The sequence below is a fragment of the Musa acuminata genome, chromosome BXJ1-3 (genome assembly GCF_036884655.1).
Source record: "Musa acuminata AAA Group cultivar baxijiao chromosome BXJ1-3, Cavendish_Baxijiao_AAA, whole genome shotgun sequence".
Classification (NCBI taxonomy): Eukaryota; Viridiplantae; Streptophyta; class Magnoliopsida; order Zingiberales; family Musaceae; genus Musa; species Musa acuminata.
The window spans coordinates 39,311,944-39,329,248 of NC_088329.1; the positions used below are offsets into that span (position 1 = coordinate 39,311,944).

At 37.9% G+C, this 17,305-nt stretch overlaps 3 protein-coding genes across 5 annotated transcripts; 1 reads left to right on the forward strand and 2 right to left on the reverse strand.

The window, feature by feature from the left end:
* Positions 1 to 212: 212 nt before the first annotated feature.
* LOC135629035 (uncharacterized) lies at positions 213 to 6,343 on the reverse strand. Its single transcript, XM_065136161.1, has 10 exons — positions 5,732 to 6,343; positions 4,795 to 4,892; positions 4,672 to 4,717; positions 3,899 to 3,981; positions 3,659 to 3,723; positions 2,428 to 2,489; positions 1,645 to 1,704; positions 1,538 to 1,570; positions 892 to 957; positions 213 to 484 (listed from the first exon to the last, which is right to left on the reverse strand). The coding sequence occupies exons 1-10, from the start codon at positions 6,086 to 6,088 to the stop codon at positions 443 to 445; spliced, it is 912 nt and encodes a 303-aa protein (XP_064992233.1). The 5' UTR covers positions 6,089 to 6,343; the 3' UTR covers positions 213 to 442.
* Positions 6,344 to 6,557: 214 nt separating this feature from the next.
* LOC135629027 (short-chain dehydrogenase TIC 32, chloroplastic-like) lies at positions 6,558 to 10,159 on the reverse strand. 3 transcript variants are annotated; one of them, XM_065136136.1, is made up of 9 exons: positions 10,034 to 10,159; positions 9,712 to 9,911; positions 9,380 to 9,611; positions 9,187 to 9,266; positions 8,816 to 8,972; positions 8,599 to 8,677; positions 7,098 to 7,179; positions 6,969 to 7,027; positions 6,558 to 6,835 (listed from the first exon to the last, which is right to left on the reverse strand). In XM_065136136.1, exons 2-9 carry the CDS (start codon positions 9,842 to 9,844, stop codon positions 6,650 to 6,652), a joined length of 1,008 nt encoding a protein of 335 aa, XP_064992208.1. In that variant the 5' UTR covers positions 9,845 to 9,911; positions 10,034 to 10,159; the 3' UTR covers positions 6,558 to 6,649. The 3 variants fall into 3 exon arrangements, with proteins under 3 accessions (XP_064992208.1, XP_064992219.1, XP_064992212.1); XM_065136147.1 differs by having other exon boundaries at positions 9,712 to 9,914; positions 10,034 to 10,085; XM_065136140.1 differs by lacking the exon at positions 10,034 to 10,159 and having other exon boundaries at positions 9,712 to 9,992.
* A 1,453-nt stretch (positions 10,160 to 11,612) lies between these two features.
* On the forward strand, positions 11,613 to 16,912 carry LOC135629042 (UDP-galactose transporter 1-like). The gene is made up of 5 exons (XM_065136169.1): positions 11,613 to 12,031; positions 13,978 to 14,227; positions 14,331 to 14,538; positions 16,110 to 16,341; positions 16,414 to 16,912. The coding sequence occupies exons 1-5, from the start codon at positions 11,921 to 11,923 to the stop codon at positions 16,636 to 16,638; spliced, it is 1,026 nt and encodes a 341-aa protein (XP_064992241.1). The 5' UTR covers positions 11,613 to 11,920; the 3' UTR covers positions 16,639 to 16,912.
* The last annotated feature ends 393 nt before the right edge of the window (positions 16,913 to 17,305 follow it).

The following is a 17,305-nucleotide window of genomic DNA, read 5'->3' on the forward strand; positions in this document are numbered from 1 at the left end:
TATGTATTATGTAAAAATACTTGTATTCCTGGGGAAATACATAGGAAATCATGGCATCTTCAGGTGTACAAGGAAAATTTTGCTAGTGTTACAACATATAATTTGTTTGATTCATGCATCACAAGCACATGCCACACATCAATAGTCTTCCCATCATCACAAATCTTTCCAGGTAGTATGATTTGCAGAGAGAAGCACATTTGTGTATTCACTGACAGGAATGACAAGCTTTTGATTGATGCAATAATGTCTATCCGAGAAATGGCGTAAAAATTGTTAGCTTTACATGAAGAAAAAAATATAGCACAAATGGTAACAAGGAAAAGAGAACATGATTAAATTTCCTAGGCACATGCAATTGTAGCGCACATAATTTACAGATCATATTTTGCGTTCCTGATGACATTTCATATGATGATAACAAATGCAGAATGTGGTGCCATCATTCACCCAACAACGATTCAAGAAGAGCAGCCTCCTCCTCCTGCAAAGTTACAGAGGGGTTATGTTGTGACTGTGTGATGCAGAAAACTTTTATTTACTTGGAGTTGAGAACCATCCATTTGGGCTTTTAGAATGTGCATTGAAAAAACTGTTTAAACATCAGACTTGCATTTAAGTGCCATATTAGGTAACTAATGTGTTTGAGTTTTCTACTTAATTGAGAACATGATCAAGGAGCAAAGCATGAACAGCCGAAGCCGCCTTTTTGGAGGCTATGTTGACTACCTGAATCGATTTGGCTCGATAGGTAGGCAGTTAGCCGGTTCAATGGAAGACACTTGTAAAAACTACATCAGCCCATAGTGGCCGGTGTATTGGATAGGTTGTTCTTTTTTCTAACACTGGAACCATACAACACACTGAGATTGAAGAGGAAATCAGACGTACCACAAGAGCATTAAATTCTGTCTCCTCGTCAATGGCACTGATGATAGCAGGGTCCTCCAAGAGATCCTGTTTCCCAGAAAGCAAGTTAGATGTAGAGAAGGGCAAGTTCCTTCTAATAAAATATGAAATACATGTATTATCCAATATTTAAGAGCATATCGGGAAATCAAATTCCATGAATCTAATCTAATTTTAATTATTAAAATTAATGCAATTCATGGAAAAAAAACACAGTACAGAAAAGGAACTTACCATCCTAATTAACAGCCCCACAAAAACCAATAGAAGATTAATTTCGTAGAAACAATATGAAACTAGATTTAGAACTATATTTATCAAGTGAATGAATAGACATCTAGATATATGCAGATGGTAAACATACAAAAATAGAAAATCAACAAGAAGCTCCTTAATGTAACAACTTTATTTGTTTTTATTTGAACAGATTTTGCAGGAGGTATGCCAAAAAAAAGTTCAAGCTAACCAGATAAAATGCAGAGAGAGAAATATTAAGAATAATCATTGAAGACCATTAATCAACTGTCAGAAAATTCACTGAAACAAGGGAATCATCAATGACTGATGGCTAAATATCATTCCATATCTACAGCCTTTAAACAAAGAAAACAAAAGATGACTTGCTTACATCATCAGCAATTTGCAGAACACCATTTTTGTCCTGCACAAAAACAAGATGATCAAAAACGTCGGTAAAGAATCTCCTTGATTATATAGAAAAACCAGATAACACACCCTCACAGCAACAAATAGAAGTGGATCAGATGGTGTATAGATCATATAATGTGTTCCATCCTGCAAGTTTGATGAATACAATAAATGATTAGGATGTTAAAGATTGCTATCAGGACTAGTAATATTGATCTTGCAGGATAAACATTAACATATTTGATTATAATAGCCAACAGTGAAAAGGAATAATTGAGGAGCAGCGAGTTGACCATTTTCCAAGTAAAGAATAAGCAGAGATGCCAAAACAAGATCATTAGGACTAACTTTCAAATGTACAAAGCAGCATAGTTAAAATCACAGAAAAATAGAGGAACGGAGACAACTGTAGTGTTGGAGGACAGAAGCAAACAAGTAATTAATGATATTCTAAGCCTTACAGCTAGCTCATATAGCCTAATGTGGTTAATCCACATTTAAATTTGTTATTTTAATTCTCACCAACACGAAAGCTAAAGAACTTATCAAAGATTCTCAAGGTCTTTCTCCCAGCTATATTCACCTTTGTCTCAATACTTGCTCCCTACTCCCCTCCCCCTCCAAACTATGTTTCAAAAATACCCTGAAGTAAAAAAGGCTTTGTCCCACGCATTGCATGCACCTATTATAAGCTAAGTGAAACTAAAGAAAAAATCGACCTCATGCAGCCAAATAGACCATGACTTGGTTCCATCTAGTTAAACAAATTTCTTTTAGAAAGATATACAAATGCTAAAGCATTAAACTAACTTGTTCCTGCAAACATTCTCATCAGATAGTAATTAAAAGCATCAGGAGGACTAGAGTTACCAAGTTGAAGCAAGTTATCTTTACAGCTTCAGTAGGAAAACCCTCAATAGCTTCACCATCATCTGTAAGACTCATAAATGTTACTGTTTAGGAACTGTAACTCAAGGGGCATACAGTAAACAACAAGAATTAACAGCATACAAGAGTTGAGATAAATTTTCCAACACAAGTCAAAGATGTGTGGTTGCAAGAGAGCAAAAAACCACAATTCCTTCTTTCTCAAAGTAACAGTCCTAAATGCCAATTTGCAAACTTGCAAGTCCAACATCATGAACCATTTATTAGATCAAAAACTATGAGTAAATAAAATATGATACGCAAATCAAATCACAAACATCAATTGGATATTTTATATATCATGAACTTCCTATCATGATCATCTGACACACAATACACTGAAAACATGATTACTCTTTTTTAAATATTTGGTTTTGATCATCTGAGAAAAGAAACTAAAAGAAGGGAAGCAAATCCAGATTATTGGCACATGAGGCATCCTAAGTGTATGGTTATAGAAAGAGCAACTACAAGTGATGCAGGACAGGAGCTCTAGTATCAATCAGATGTAGAATAAGAGCATGGATGGGCAAAGAAGAAAATATTCTAGAATTGATAGTTGGTTGGAACAGAGAAAAGAAGATTTTCAATGAGAGAAAAGAAAAAAATAATAACTACCAACTTTGTCATAAGAATTAACTTATAAGCGAAAAATTTATAAGATAGTATCCTAGGATTAAAAATACAAAGTATATGCATGACTAAATGGAGTAAGCTGGGGAAGCTTACATCTATTTGGCAATTTATAGTGGAGAAGCCATTAAGATAGTTCACTAGGATTAAATACCACAATGTATATGCCATGACTAAATGGAGTGAGCTAGGGAAGTTGGCATATGTCTGACAACTTTAAATGGAGAAGTCCTTAAGAAAGAAATCTAGCATTAAAATAAATAAAACTAAAATATAGTATTATAACACAAAAAGAAGAAGCAATGATCAAGTAGGACGACTTGGGGAAGTTGACATCTAACTAGACAAACTCCTGGTTTGATGATCAGATTAAAGGACTCATCCGACAGAAATTTTGTGGCCATCTTGACTTGTCAAATCCAGAAAAAACTTGAGAGTGCAGAAAGATCTTGTAGCTCTAGATGACACTATTTTGTCCTGCTTATTATCAGATCACCATAAGCATTTATCTTGATATTCATGAATGTAAAGGGAAAGTTACCAGTGTGAAATTCAAGTATGTCTTCGTCAGAATAGCAAAAGCCACCTCGTGCTGTGTAACAAAATCTAACAGAGAAAAAAGAAGAGACCAATTAAATTTAAAAATCATATAAGTTCAGAAAAAAAAAACTTTGTCTAACCATCAATTTATAAACACAATAAAATAGTTGCATAAAAGCTTTGCACAACAATGCTCTCGAATCAGAGATAAAATTGGCAGAAGGGGCCAGTTTTTCCCTACCCACTAGCTACAAGATGCATATGAATTTTGGCCAAGGCATATGCAGCAGCAGGTATGATAGCTTCAATTTCCTCATCATCAACCTGTAAAAAACAAATTATTCGTGTTGTTAGATTATACATGTATAGATGAAAACTTCAATAAGTTGTAGATGCTGCAATGATATCACGTATATATTGTAAGCATGTTCACAGTTGGCTACCAGTACAAAGAAACACATTAATGCATAGTGAAGTAAAACAAAAAGAATTTATATTACACAGACAGACAAATCAATGAACTTCACCAGTTCACTGCACTGTGTACAAATATGTAGAGCAAGCTCCATCTTTTATGCACATGCAAACATGCAAAGTAACAAGTATGGTTAGAAATTTTTATCAAACATGATACTCTACGATATGGAAAAAAATATAAATTATTATATTAGTTAGTGTCAAAAAAGGGAAGGTCAAACATGTGAATGAGAGATTCCTTTACTACACTCAACTAGTAGTTGATCAGCTATCAGAAACCCATACCACCCCTGTAGAAAACAAGCACTAATGCTAAGTATAAAGTGGATTTTATATCATGAATATTCAAACATATATCATTTAAAAGCTGGTCATCATGTGCTCACTGCAAGATCGAAGTCGTAGACAAGTGACAAAACCATTTTTTGATGAATATACACAAGCTAAAATATCTTTTTTTTGTTCCAAATTTTATTGAATTTAAATTCTAAGATGTTGTGATCCAAAATTCTGATTTAGATAAGAGGAAAATCATACAGCTGACCATCCGTCGAAGTTTGTGCTCTTCAGTATTTGCACAGGCCTGAAAGGAAGTAATACTTTTAATGAGCCATGCTTCCAAAAAAAAAAAAAATTTTGAAGCTTATAGAACATACTTACGGATCAACTGGGCAGAGTAGCATGCATTCGTCCCCTTCAGAACTTTGGAAGACTCGCCTAATAACACATTCTAGGGGCAGATTGTTTGTAGCATCCATCTGCAACACAATTACTCAGCATTGTACTCATTGAAGAGAAAGTACAGTGAAATTTTAATTTGAAAAATTATTAATTAAGCTTGAAAGTTACAAAAGAAAGAGAAGTAGTTTTTTATATCATTACAAGCAAAAGAGCCTGAAATTTAATCAGGCAGCATGTCAAAATGATTGGAGATAAATATGGAGGCTGACCTAAGGAAAAAAAAATATATGTTAAGGAGGCAAAATGACCAGTTTGTAACAATTGCATGAATGTTATACCTTATTCTGTTACTTTTATTCCCTTGTTTCACACCTTGTATTTCTTCTCACAGAGTTGATTGCTTTGCAATTTCATGGAAAAGCATCAAATGATTAATTAGGATATATTTGTTAACATCAAAATAGAAGCATGATCTGACTTCAACAAATTTTGAGGGTGGTCCAACTCGATATATGCTAACCAACAAAGTGTTTTTTTGGTAAGCATAATAACAGTGACAAAGAGAGTTCATAATCTTAAATTCAGTGATCCACCAAGCAAACACAACCTTTTCTACAGTATGGACTTCCATCACTTGGGCACCAGAAACTCTACTAGATCAAAAGAAAATTTTGATGCCATCTTACTAACCAAAAATCTTTTCTCCGTTCTCCTTGTCTTCACTATTTTCCTCATGGCACCCCTTCCTTGATTTTTCTAGTCAACGAAATCTAAAATGCTAGTCCAATCTAAAGCTTCAAGAGTTCTCTATCCAAGAATAAGCACAATTCTTGCAACAATAGAAACGCAGCACACTTCAGAGAGCACAAGTAACAAAATAAAAAATAAAAGAGGGAAGGAGAGTCCGTCGACGTACAATAGTCACTATCCGCTTCGAAGAGGCCAGCAGGACCCTGCCATGGTCGTCAAGCACAAAGCCGGCTGGAGGCTTGGGCAGCGGAGAAGAATGACTCCGGCGATTCTGAGGGCCGGGGACCACATCCACCAGTCTTCCCCCGTCATCCACCGGCGGCCTCTCCGGAGCCTTCCTCCTCCCGGCCTTCTTCTTGGCAGCCCCTGTCTGCTGCTGCTGTTTCGTGGCGCGGCAAAAACCAGGCCTCTTTTTGGAGGCGGGGATCAAAACTGGGAGAGAAGTGAAACGAGAGGGCCCCAGATGAGATCGAGCGTGGGGAAGGAAAAAAGAAGAGGGCGAGGCGGCAGAAACACCCATCATCTTGAGGGGGCTTCTCCGATGCAGACAAGATGTTAGACGAAATGACCGAGCGAAGAAACGGCTCTCCGACTCCAGTTGAGAGTCGTGTACATAGGGAGGCGACGGACTCTGCTGCGCTTCAAAAGGTAGATGAGCTGGAGATCGGGACGTAGCGCAGGTAAGGGAGAAGACCGGAGACGAAGAGGAACGGAGACGGGGTGGCGGCTGGTCCGTGGTTTTAGTTCAGCCGGAGGATATTTTTGTGCGTGAGTCGTGATCGAACCGAAGGTTCGAACGCCGACTCGGTTCACCGAACCCATCAAGGTAGGTGGTTTGGTTCAGCTTGGACCACATGCAACCACGTGCATGATCTACCGCTTATCATGCTTTCAGATTCGCACCAACGCTTGATTGGTTGTCTTCCTCTTTTCCCAGTAAAACCTACTTTTTCTGTCCACCAACTTATCCAAAGCAGAAGTTTTGACTGAGCTAAACAAAATGATGAGTGATTTGGATGAAGTAAATTCAAAGTTGTAGCTAAAGTTCATTTCCAGAAGATACATTGGACAAGAAAACACTCCTTTAATGTACAACAATTGGCCCTCTTAAATTGTTTAGGAGTTGTTGGCTGAATTCCCAGCACTTGATGCTTAATTCCTCGTCTCTTGCAACAGCAGAAGGCAATGTCTCATTGCAATCCCCAAAATATTTTCCAGTTACATCTTTCATGTCAGGATGTAGAGCAAGATAGCAGGTAGTAGATGCACCCTGCAGTTCGAAGCACATGTATTGTGGGTACTAGATGATGAACTAGGATCAGAGAGCTTCTAAATCTGATTAAGATTGGATTTGAATACAATTTGCAGACATGTAGAGAAGAACTTCGAGAAACTGGGCATACCTGGGGTATGGATTTTAAGAAAGGTTTCGTCGCAACAGCAATGGCATCCAGTATAAATGCTGATACAATAGAGAATTCATTATAGTTGAGATTTTGCGATAAAAAAGTAAGTGAAAGGTAATCACTTACAGCTAATATTTAGATAGCGGCACACATTAGTATGGATTGCTCCAGGATGAAGAGAATTTGCTGTTATGTTGCAGCCCTTTTCCTATACAAGCAGCAAATTCCCCATAAGCTTTTACATGGACAAGAAATGCAGAAAAGTAAACAATGCAAAAACGTCAATACATCAATTTAGAAGTACCCTTTAAGAAATGTGGTTCTCATTTTTCATGGGTCCTTATATATGTTATTAGTCTGACCATTACAGATACAACAATCAAGAGATCGATAGATTGTGTGCACTTATCGCTTAATATTAGACTTCAAATCCTTCACCTGAGACTATTTTGCACTAAGACAGCAGGATAAGTTGCAAATCAAATTAAAACCACACATAAAGAAATTAACAGCAAGGAAGTCTTTTGGCTGATACAAGGAATGCTGTTCTATCAAATATAAACAATTATTTTCTTTACTTACAATATTGACTTCCATATCAAACCACACCAGAAATTCCTCTTTGGCAACAGGTTGCTTTTCTCTTGCACAAATAGGATGCATAAGCAGCATGACTTTTAACTCCACAAGTTAATTGGTAGACCATAAGATTATTTCGAGGTCTTCGACAATATGTTTCCTCCATTAAGATCACTCCAAACTTAAGTCTTAAGTGAATGTCTTCTGCAATTTGAAGAGTCATACATGTCTGCCATGTGGATATGTGATCCACATGGGTGTTAATTGACCTCTACCAAGTGAATATGATGTCTGATATTAGAATTTGTGCGTGCCCTCCATGTGCCAACCCCTGCCGGCACAGTATAGTTGCAATAGCACACAGCACAAATCAAGTAGCAGTACCAGCATATATAATCCAACATAATTTAAAATCAGCTCAGGAGGCTAACTTCCTAATTAGCATTAAGCATTCTTAACAATGAGATGTGTGAAAGAAAGTATGACGGATATGCTGTTTAAACAAATACTGCATCATGTATCAACGAAGTCAAAGAAGCAGAATTGTTCAATCCGAAGAAAATTCACAAGGTTGAGTCATCGTCAATGGTCAAAATGCCTGAGAAGAATCAGTTTTGTTTCTTTCCTTCACAACTTTCTTAATATTCATGATAAAATCTGTGCATCACACAAAACTTAAAATGTAAGACAATGAATAGTTGGTCTACCACTAGATCAATTTAGAACCCATTTCTAGTGCCAGTTGAGGGTGTAAGTCCTCCATGATAAAGGTCAGAAAATGCAAAGAAAGGTTGATAAGTGCTAATTTGACTCAGTTAATCACCGAATACCAAGAATAGATACTTCTTGATCGAAGATTTCAAACTATACTTGGCCTACAACATAATGAAAATGCAAAAGATAATTTGCCTTGTCTAAAACTAACATTGAAAACTTTTCATGATCATTACATAGGAATAAGGATTTAATCTTCAACTCTAATTTTTTCTATCTTCACAATCTAGTCATCAAATAACACAAGGCAAATCTGGACAGGCTAAAGATATACCTGTAAACGCCGAGAAAGCTCATTTGCATGCCATATATTTGCCAGCTTAGAATGAGAATAAGCAGCAAAAGGTCCATAGCTGACAGATGGCAAGAAGCAAATCTCTTCATCAATGGTTCCAGAATATAATAGCAAAAAGAAAATAACTTCACTCTCAGTTAAACTTCAGAATATTCTTAAACTAAAATCTAGGATGAATTCTGAGGCTACTGCTTACTTAGATTGATCATTTATCTTCTCCAAATTAAACCAAGATTCATCAAATTTGCTTGAATGACCCAAAGACGAAACACTAACAATCCTTCCCTGTATTCCTGTTTCTTCGGCAGTAACTATCATCTTGTTCATCAACAGATTAGTAAGTAAAAAATGTCCTGCATTTTAACACAGCAATAAACCCATTAAATTTCAAGTACGAGATTACTAATGAATTTTTTGGCATTGAACAAGTGCATGATCTAGTTTTCGTTACTATATCTGGTGTCTCATCTGGCTGCTCGAATTCACCAAGATTGGAACTTTCCTGGATTAAGTTCAACAGGGGATAACATTTTAGTGAATTTATATTCCAAAGATGATTGTTCTCACCAAGGTGATTAGTAGCAAACTGCATCTCTATTCCATCTTTGGATAGCTGGAAGGGACAGGCCATAATCCCTGCATTGTTGCTGCTCAAATAATGTGCATTTTACCAAATGTTTCAGAGCACACAATTAGCTTACCACAAAAAGAGGTAGGAAAATTAGAATCTTGAATGCTACAAGAGCATTGTGACGCTTACATGAGAATGTTTAGGTGCTCGTACGATGAATTAAACGATCGAGCAAAGGACTCCACCGAATCGAGGGAGCTCAAATCCATCTCCATAACATGGATCTTGGCATCCGCATTCTGCTCCAAAATGCTTTCTTTCACCTTTCCGCCGCTTTCCAGCGACCGGCAGGGGATGACGACGGTGGCGCCTCTCAGTGCCAGAACCCTTGCGGTTTCCTTCCCAATTCCACTAGTTGCCCCTGCCAATGACCAACACGCCAACAACATAAAACACTCTTCCAAGGATAGAAAACGATCCATAGAACAAAACCCCAGATCGACAAACAAGCAGGGAAGTACCGGTGACAATGGCAGTGAGTTGGCTGGCGTCGATGCCTTCAGTGACCTCTTCCGCGCTGGAGGAAGAGTGGAAGCCACGAGAGGAAACCTTGTCTCCTTTCCAGAACAGGGGGATCCAGTTCCAAGATCCCATTTTTAAGCGCTGTCGTCAGTGAAAATCTCAGCTTTGCTCGCTGAATCCGCAGGAGGAATTCTTAGAGCTACTAAAACCGGAAAAGGGATTAGCCACAATAGGAACTGGATACAATAGCCATGATCAGATGTCTTTTTGGGCTCGTGAGATCATGGAAACAACTCTTAGAAAGAGAACAAAAGATTCCACCTCTGGAAGAGGTTATGGAGTGACCGGATCAACAGAAGAAGCTCCGCAGCTGCTTAGGGTTCTCATATCCACATGTATTAGTCTTATTTATATAAGTTCATGTTGACTCAAAACACTTAAACATGCTGAACCCGAGAGATAGAGAAACTTTGTGATTCAAACAACTGACGCACAAGCCATCGTCCACATTGTCAATGGCTCCCAGCAATCTTCTTGCAGCTGCAAGCTATTATTTCAGATTCATAATGACTAACCTTCAAGTGTTCTGCATCAGTTTTATTCTCAGGTCACTCGAGCAAGACCCCATCGGCTGGACGATTAGAGAGCTCGTCCAACCCTCTTGTTCATTGTTTTTTATTCAATGATGTCTCTTTACTTGAAACAACAAAAACTATGCTTCTTCCTTGACTTCAGCGGCTTCTCTTTCACAAACCCAATTTAATTCTGCAAATGAGGCTTCAGCAGTAGTTGAAATGAATCAGTTTTCCAAACTCCAGTTGACCCAATTCTGCATGCAGTGTTACAGCCAGCACCACTTTTCTTCTTCGCCGCTCAATTATGCTTCTGGCTTACTCTTTTACAAGTCTAATGAATTCTGTAAATGAGGGCGCAGTTCACAGCTCATTTCCTGATGTGAGACAGCATGGTGAAGCCATTAATGGGGTATTGGTGTGGCCAAGTGATGTCTCCATCAATCAAGCTTCAACCTTGAACATTTTCAACTCTCATTTGTGGTGCTTGGAAGCCTAAGAAGATGGAGACGTTGGATTGCCTCCTTGGGCAAGGAATGGTTGCACTTGCGCCAAACTCCACCAACTTGTTGCAGCCCTTGCACGGCATTCAGCCATGGTTTCTTCTAGAGATGCTCATAGCCATGAATTCCATGTTTCTCGTGGAATGTGAGGCAGCTGTGACGAGAGAAAAATAATAAGGCAAGGCGGATGGCGCGCGCGCACACACACACACACACCATGCGAGGAGCTTCAACCACAGTGCTGCCCACACAGTCGGGATCCTGATGGAATCTTAAGCGACTCCATCAATTCTCTCCACAGTTGTCATCCCCCTCCAAAAACACCTGCAATCTTTATTAGTTTTAGTTAATGAAAAATAGAGCTTAAATAATGTTAACAAAACTGAATCAAGATATGATGGCCTTTGGCAATTGCTGATTTCCTACAGTTTCTGGAAATGATTTTTTCAGAGTTTTTGAAACAAAAACAAAATCACAACAAAACCATTTTCCCCATAATAAATTTTGTAATGAAAGAATAAGAAGAAAAATAAAAAACTGAAGCCAGAAGAAGCCCCCATTAATAGTTCTTATTCTTTCCATTCCTTCCTGCTGCAGTTTCTCAGCGCTGTATTTCGTTAATAAGACAAGCGCCCTTCTACTAGCACCCATCTGTCTACCTGCCTCCTGACCCGGGTCCTATGTTGGCCGTTCGGAAACTTTAGTAACAAAGCAAGTGGGTCCCGAGTCATGGCCTAGCGGGTGGGGAATGGTGTTTCTCGAGAGGAAGGGTCGGAGGAGACATAATATAACAGCATCATCACCCATGGAAGCCGCGCACAACACATGGAGAACGAACTCCCGCGACAGCTGCGTCCCTCTTCCTCTTCTTCTTCTTCTCCTCCTCCTCCTCCTCCTCCTCCCTCTTAATCCCACACGTCTCTCTCTCTCTCTCTCTCTCTCTCTCTCCTCTTGTCTTCAAATAAGGATTGGGGTTCTTCCCAAGTGCGAGGAACTGCGCATCCGATCGCAGATCGAGGTGCCTTCCAAATCGCCGTCCTTTGATCGCCTCAGGGCGTCCCTTCTTGATCTCGCCTTTGGCTGCGGCGGTGGTGGATCCAGAGTGTTGGTGAGGGGATCAAAAGAGGATCTTGATGGAGGAGAGCAAGGTGTTGGACGGGAAGACGCTGCGGACTGTGCTGTCCATCCTCCAGTGGTGGGGCTTCAACGTCACCGTCATCATCATGAATAAGTGGATCTTTCAGGTCAAGCCGATTTGATTCTCTTCCTTCTCCTCTCTTATGTTTTACTTTCTTTGCTTTTCCTGGATGCCATGAGTTCTATGACCTTGTTTGGTGTTTGGCTGGTTTTCCTTTTATTGATTTGTGTTGATCGTCTCAAAAAGGTGAGATTTTTAGGCCACGATTAACGCGTTTGATGTGAATTTCCCTTGTCAATATGTTATTGGACGAGCCCTCGTCTCATATTGGTAAAGTCTGCGCCTTTTTGTGATATTTCCACATTAGGAAGTTGGTTTACCAAGCCTTTTGTTAGGTTTTATGAATAAATTTCTCTTTTCTCACCTCAGAACTTAGAATTGCAGGTGACTCAATTGCTTTGTCCAAGATGGGTGTTTTACAGGTTCAAATGCAGGTTGAAATTTTAATCGTACGAGGATCAATATATTAAGCAGAGTAATAAAGATAAATTTGATATGGAAAGTAATGAAACCTTTTTGATGGAAATCCTTTGAATCCAATTTTATGATTCTTGGCCTTCCTATTCTATTCTGCGCATCAAACACATGTACCCAGTGTGATGCAGATCTTTCTCCCTCATTTTCAGAAGGGTTTGTGGAATGGAAGAATAGGAATGCCAAAATGTTGAGCTAAATGATTTGTAGAGTAACATTGATTACTGCAGGTGGACTTGTTGCTTGGATATCACTAGCAGTTTGATGATGAGCTATGTACTTAATAGGGTTCTTAGATTTCTTTTTCCTTTTTCTTGAGGGAATGTGATTTGCATATGTTCTCTCTGCATTCCTATGCTCCTGGTAGGTGCGTGTCTTGCCTTCACTATCCTTAAAAGAGTCGGCCAAGAGTTGTCCTCCTGTGTAGCTTATTTTCTTTGTATACTGCAAACAACTTCACAACATAGAAGCAATTAAATTTCTGGTAAAGGGAAAGAAATCATGGATTTCATACATTCAGCTAGAATTCATAGTATTTTCAATATTAATCTGGCATAAATTATGAAAATGAGGGCTGAAAGTGATGATTTGAATCGGGAGTTTCTTGATGACTGCTATATAGATTTACAGTGCATTCCCAGGATTGTGGCTTGAGATCCTTTGGCTTCTTAGCTATTAGATGATAACCATACTAAGATATTGCAATCCTTGGACTACTAATCTACATTTTAGACAACCAAGTTGTCAGAAGGAAAAGGAGGTTTCTTGCACAAAATCGAGGCACCATTTTGTGTATACACAGCTACTAGCAGAATAATTAACATGATGAAGTATTTACTGGTAAAATGGTAGCAACAATATATAGATGGTTATTAATGTTGACATGCTGACCTACTTAGCCTTAGACATTACCTGCTTTCGAGACTTTGAAGGCCCTAGTCAACTTCTTGGGCAGTGTTAGTCACCAATCATCATATTTCATAACCACCGTGACAGAAAATCAAGCCAACTAATTAAATAATTATTGGACTAACAACCAATACTCTTGTTGCATGTTAGTGTTTATCTTGTCTCAGAAGCCACGTCTTTGATTAGTGCTGTACTGGAACGTTGGCTTGCTGATGATATAATTGTCATTAAAATAATATGTTCTATTGGTTCCAAGACCCAAATACTAGATGGGTCATAAGGAAGCTATAATTCAGCCATTATGAAATTTGTGTTTGAAGAAATTAATAAATTTGTATTCTTATGATCATTAATTTATATTACTTACGGATCCAATATGAATGACATTTGTTTTATCATTGTGCTCGTTCATCATTTCGTTGCCTTTGTTTCTTGGTTCACTATCCAAGCATTGCTAATTGCAACAGAAGTATTCGCATTTGCTAACTGAAGAAATAGCAAAATATTGCCTAGTTTTCTTCTAAGTTTCAGATTGGATTTCAAGTTATCAAAATATTGCCTATCAAAATATCAAAACATTACTAATATGATGACAAACTTTCTTTGCAGAATTTGGATTTCAAGTTTCCTCTAACAGTGTCATGCATCCACTTCATATGTTCTTCTGTTGGAGCATATATTGCCATCAAATTGCTTAAGATTAAGCCCTTGATTGAGGTAAAATCTGAAGATCGATGGAGGAGAATATTCCCAATGTCATTTGTGTTTTGCATCAATATTGTATTGGGAAATGTGAGCTTGCGGTATATCCCAGTTTCATTTATGCAGACAATAAAATCCTTCACACCTGCAACAACAGGTTGGCTTATTGTTTTCTCTCCATATGTTCCTGTCTTTAGTTTCTTTATCAGTATGAGATTTCACATAGCTTGTATCTTATCTGATTCATATGTATTTCCCAGTCATTCTTCAGTGGTTAGTTTGGAGAAAATTTTTTGAATGGCGCATTTGGGCTTCATTGGTACCCATTGTTGGGGGTATTCTTTTAACCTCAATAACAGAGCTTAGTTTCAATGTATTTGGATTTTGTGCTGCTCTAGTTGGCTGTCTTGCTACATCAACAAAGACAATCCTGGCAGAGTCTCTTCTTCATGGATATAAATTTGACAGGTAATGGTTCTTATTTGTGAATTATTAACTTTGATTTTTCAATATGACAAGTTGAAACTTTCTTAAAATGCTCTTAACAGAGCTGATCACTTTTCTGTATAGCCCGATGCATGCTGCTTGTGGTCTCATTCCTGAAAGTAGAGAATGACATACATCTTCTTATCCCATCCATGGCCAAGTTCTTTGTGAAAAATGTTCTGCTTAGCCCTTTGCACGATATCTCATGTGGATATCTGATTGGAAAATCAATCTCATATTACATTAGCTAAAATATAAACATTCCAGTTTATGTTTAATCATTTCATGGGTGTTGAATGTAATGAATAGTCTGTTACTACTATTTTTTAAGATGTTTTTCAGTGTCAAATCATTTGGTTGTTGATGACTCACAAGGACTATGGTCTCTGTTATTCAAGCTTTTATTTCACTGGCACAAATTTCATGTGTCTTCTGTTCACTTGAAATTTCAAAGGAACCGATAACACATTCCAGTCTATTTTTTGGTTGCACTTAAGTAACCATAGATGGAATCATTTTTGGTCTTGATCGGGATCTGTGAAAAAAAACAAGAACACTTCTTATTTGTACACTCATGTATGTGTCAGGCTCAAGGCTTAGGCTTGAGCTCGAGAGAATGTGTTGGTATATACATATATGATGAGAACTTGTTTGATGATTCTGATATCTTGGCAGCAATGACAATTTCAATATTCTTTTTCTTAAGGATTCTTGGTCCTGTTAAAAAATTTTAGTGTGCTTTCTAGTCCACTATTCAATATTAATGAAAATTTCAATATTCTAGTTTCTAGCCCAACGTGAAAAAGCATCAGTTGAAATACCACAAAACTAACATGTACTTTATGAAACATCACTATGAATATACATTTTCAATGTCATTCACATATTTGAATGAATGGTTATAACTAAGAGTGGTTTGCTCAGTGTGGATTTACATGCCAATTTGCATAGGCTTTGATAAGGATGATATGTTCTCATTGCAAGAAAAATTACCTAACCAGATTAACTTTTAATATGCTGAAGTTATATGAACAAAGAGCTTCACATATTTTAGTTTGATTGGTTGACTTAAGTACATTTTAGGTAAGGAAGCACTTCTCTTTTAGAGAACTGATTTAGGCAGCAGTTCCAGTGAAAGGTAGTTTTCCTGTTCACAGATTTGTACAAGTCATTTTCTTTCTTAAATAAGGTGTTTCAATGGATTGTGAAAACCAACATAATGTAGGAATTTCACATTAAAACATGGTGCAGGCAGCTGGTTTGCAGCATCAAAAACAGAACTTGTTATTTAACTTCATTTGATATGGAAAAATGAACATTTTCTTCAAATGAAGTTTGGAATAAAATGACTGTCAAGTATATTCTAAATGGATGATGTTATAACATTCAACTTGCTGATAGAGAAAATCATGAATCATAATTGCTGCATTATCAACTGAACTACAATCATCTTATAGAGATGTTCTAGTTTAATGTTGTTAATACATTTGGCCGTTGTGTTTTCCTTTGTTCTTTTTTATCGTGCTAAATTGGTTGCATTTTCATTTGTGTAGCATAAACACAGTATACTATATGGCACCTTTTGCAACCATGATCTTGGCTTTACCAGCAATATTACTCGAAGGAGCTGGAGTAGTGGACTGGTTATACTCACACCAATCTATTTGTTCATCGATGATCATCATTTTTAGCTCTGGGGTGCTGGCCTTTTGCCTCAACTTCTCAATCTTTTATGTAATCCATTCCACTACTGCTGTTACATTCAATGTTGCTGGCAACCTCAAGGTGAGTTACATCTAATTTCTGATCCTCCTCACAGAGTGTAGTTATTGTTACTAAATTATGGACATGATATAGGTTGCGGTCGCTGTGTTGGTTTCGTGGATTATTTTCAGAAACCCCATATCTGCTCTTAACGCCGTTGGATGTGCCGTGACCTTGTCGGGCTGTACTTTCTATGGGTATGTCCGGCATAAGTTGTCACAGCAACCCTCTATTCCTGGAACACCACGAACTCCGCGCACCCCTCGGAGTCTAATGGAGCTGCTCCCCCTTGTAAACGATAAGCAAGATAAAGCTTAGTGCTGAAAAAAAACAGTGGTTGATGGTCAATGCAGCAAAGAAAGAGCAAAGTTCAATCTCTCAATATGTTTGCACTTTCGGTATTCCTTCTGCCCCACATACAGGTTATAGTAACTTAAATGAATACTTCTTTAGCAGAATGATTCTTCGTAGTTGTTTTTGCTTTCATGACTTAATAGGGGAGATCTCTTGTTGCCCCTTGTTTCATATCTACTTTGCTCTACTTAACAAAGTTATGTTGATTGATAAATGCATTTGCATTGGTTTTCTTGCCTATGTTGCTTTCTGATATGGTGTAATTTTGATGTTAGAAGCCCTCTTAAGTTAATCCTATATCCATAGCTGCTGTCTTAGAGCTAATAATCTGAGACTGCAAACATCTATGATGGTTGATTGTCATGTAGCAGTAGATGCACCAAACAAGCCGACTGTGGCACATGTTAATAATGGGGTCAGGGATTGGAGTAAAATGCAGCATTGAGAAAGAGGTAATTTTGTTTTAGATTTCTGAGAGAGGGATGTCTGATGTGTTTTGTTTTTCTACACTCCAGTGCTGCTCCTCCCCTGCTCCTAAAACATGCTGCAATAATCACAAGAAAACAAACAGGAAATTAGTAGCCCAAAAAATCATCAGCATTCTGTCTCTCTTTGGATCTGGTAAGTCAAT

Coding starts and splice junctions, on each gene's coding strand:
- LOC135629035 (XM_065136161.1), bottom strand. CDS start 6,088: ATGATGGGTGTTTCTGCCGCCTCGCCCTCTTCTTTTTTCCTTCCCCAC. Junction 4,718..4,794: donor CTACTCTGCCCAGTTGATCC/GTAAGTATGTTC, acceptor ACTTCCTTTCAG/GCCTGTGCAAATACTGAAGA. Junction 1,705..2,427: donor AGATAACTTGCTTCAACTTG/GTAACTCTAGTC, acceptor TCAAACTTGCAG/GATGGAACACATTATATGAT.
- LOC135629027 (XM_065136136.1), bottom strand. CDS start 9,844: ATGGGATCTTGGAACTGGATCCCCCTGTTCTGGAAAGGAGACAAGGTT. Junction 8,678..8,815: donor AAGATAAATGATCAATCTAA/GTAAGCAGTAGC, acceptor GCCATCTGTCAG/CTATGGACCTTTTGCTGCTT. Junction 7,180..8,598: donor AGCTTTCTCGGCGTTTACAG/GTATATCTTTAG, acceptor CTGCTTGTATAG/GAAAAGGGCTGCAACATAAC.
- LOC135629042 (XM_065136169.1), top strand. CDS start 11,921: ATGGAGGAGAGCAAGGTGTTGGACGGGAAGACGCTGCGGACTGTGCTG. Junction 14,228..14,330: donor CTTCACACCTGCAACAACAG/GTTGGCTTATTG, acceptor TGTATTTCCCAG/TCATTCTTCAGTGGTTAGTT. Junction 14,539..16,109: donor CATGGATATAAATTTGACAG/GTAATGGTTCTT, acceptor TCATTTGTGTAG/CATAAACACAGTATACTATA.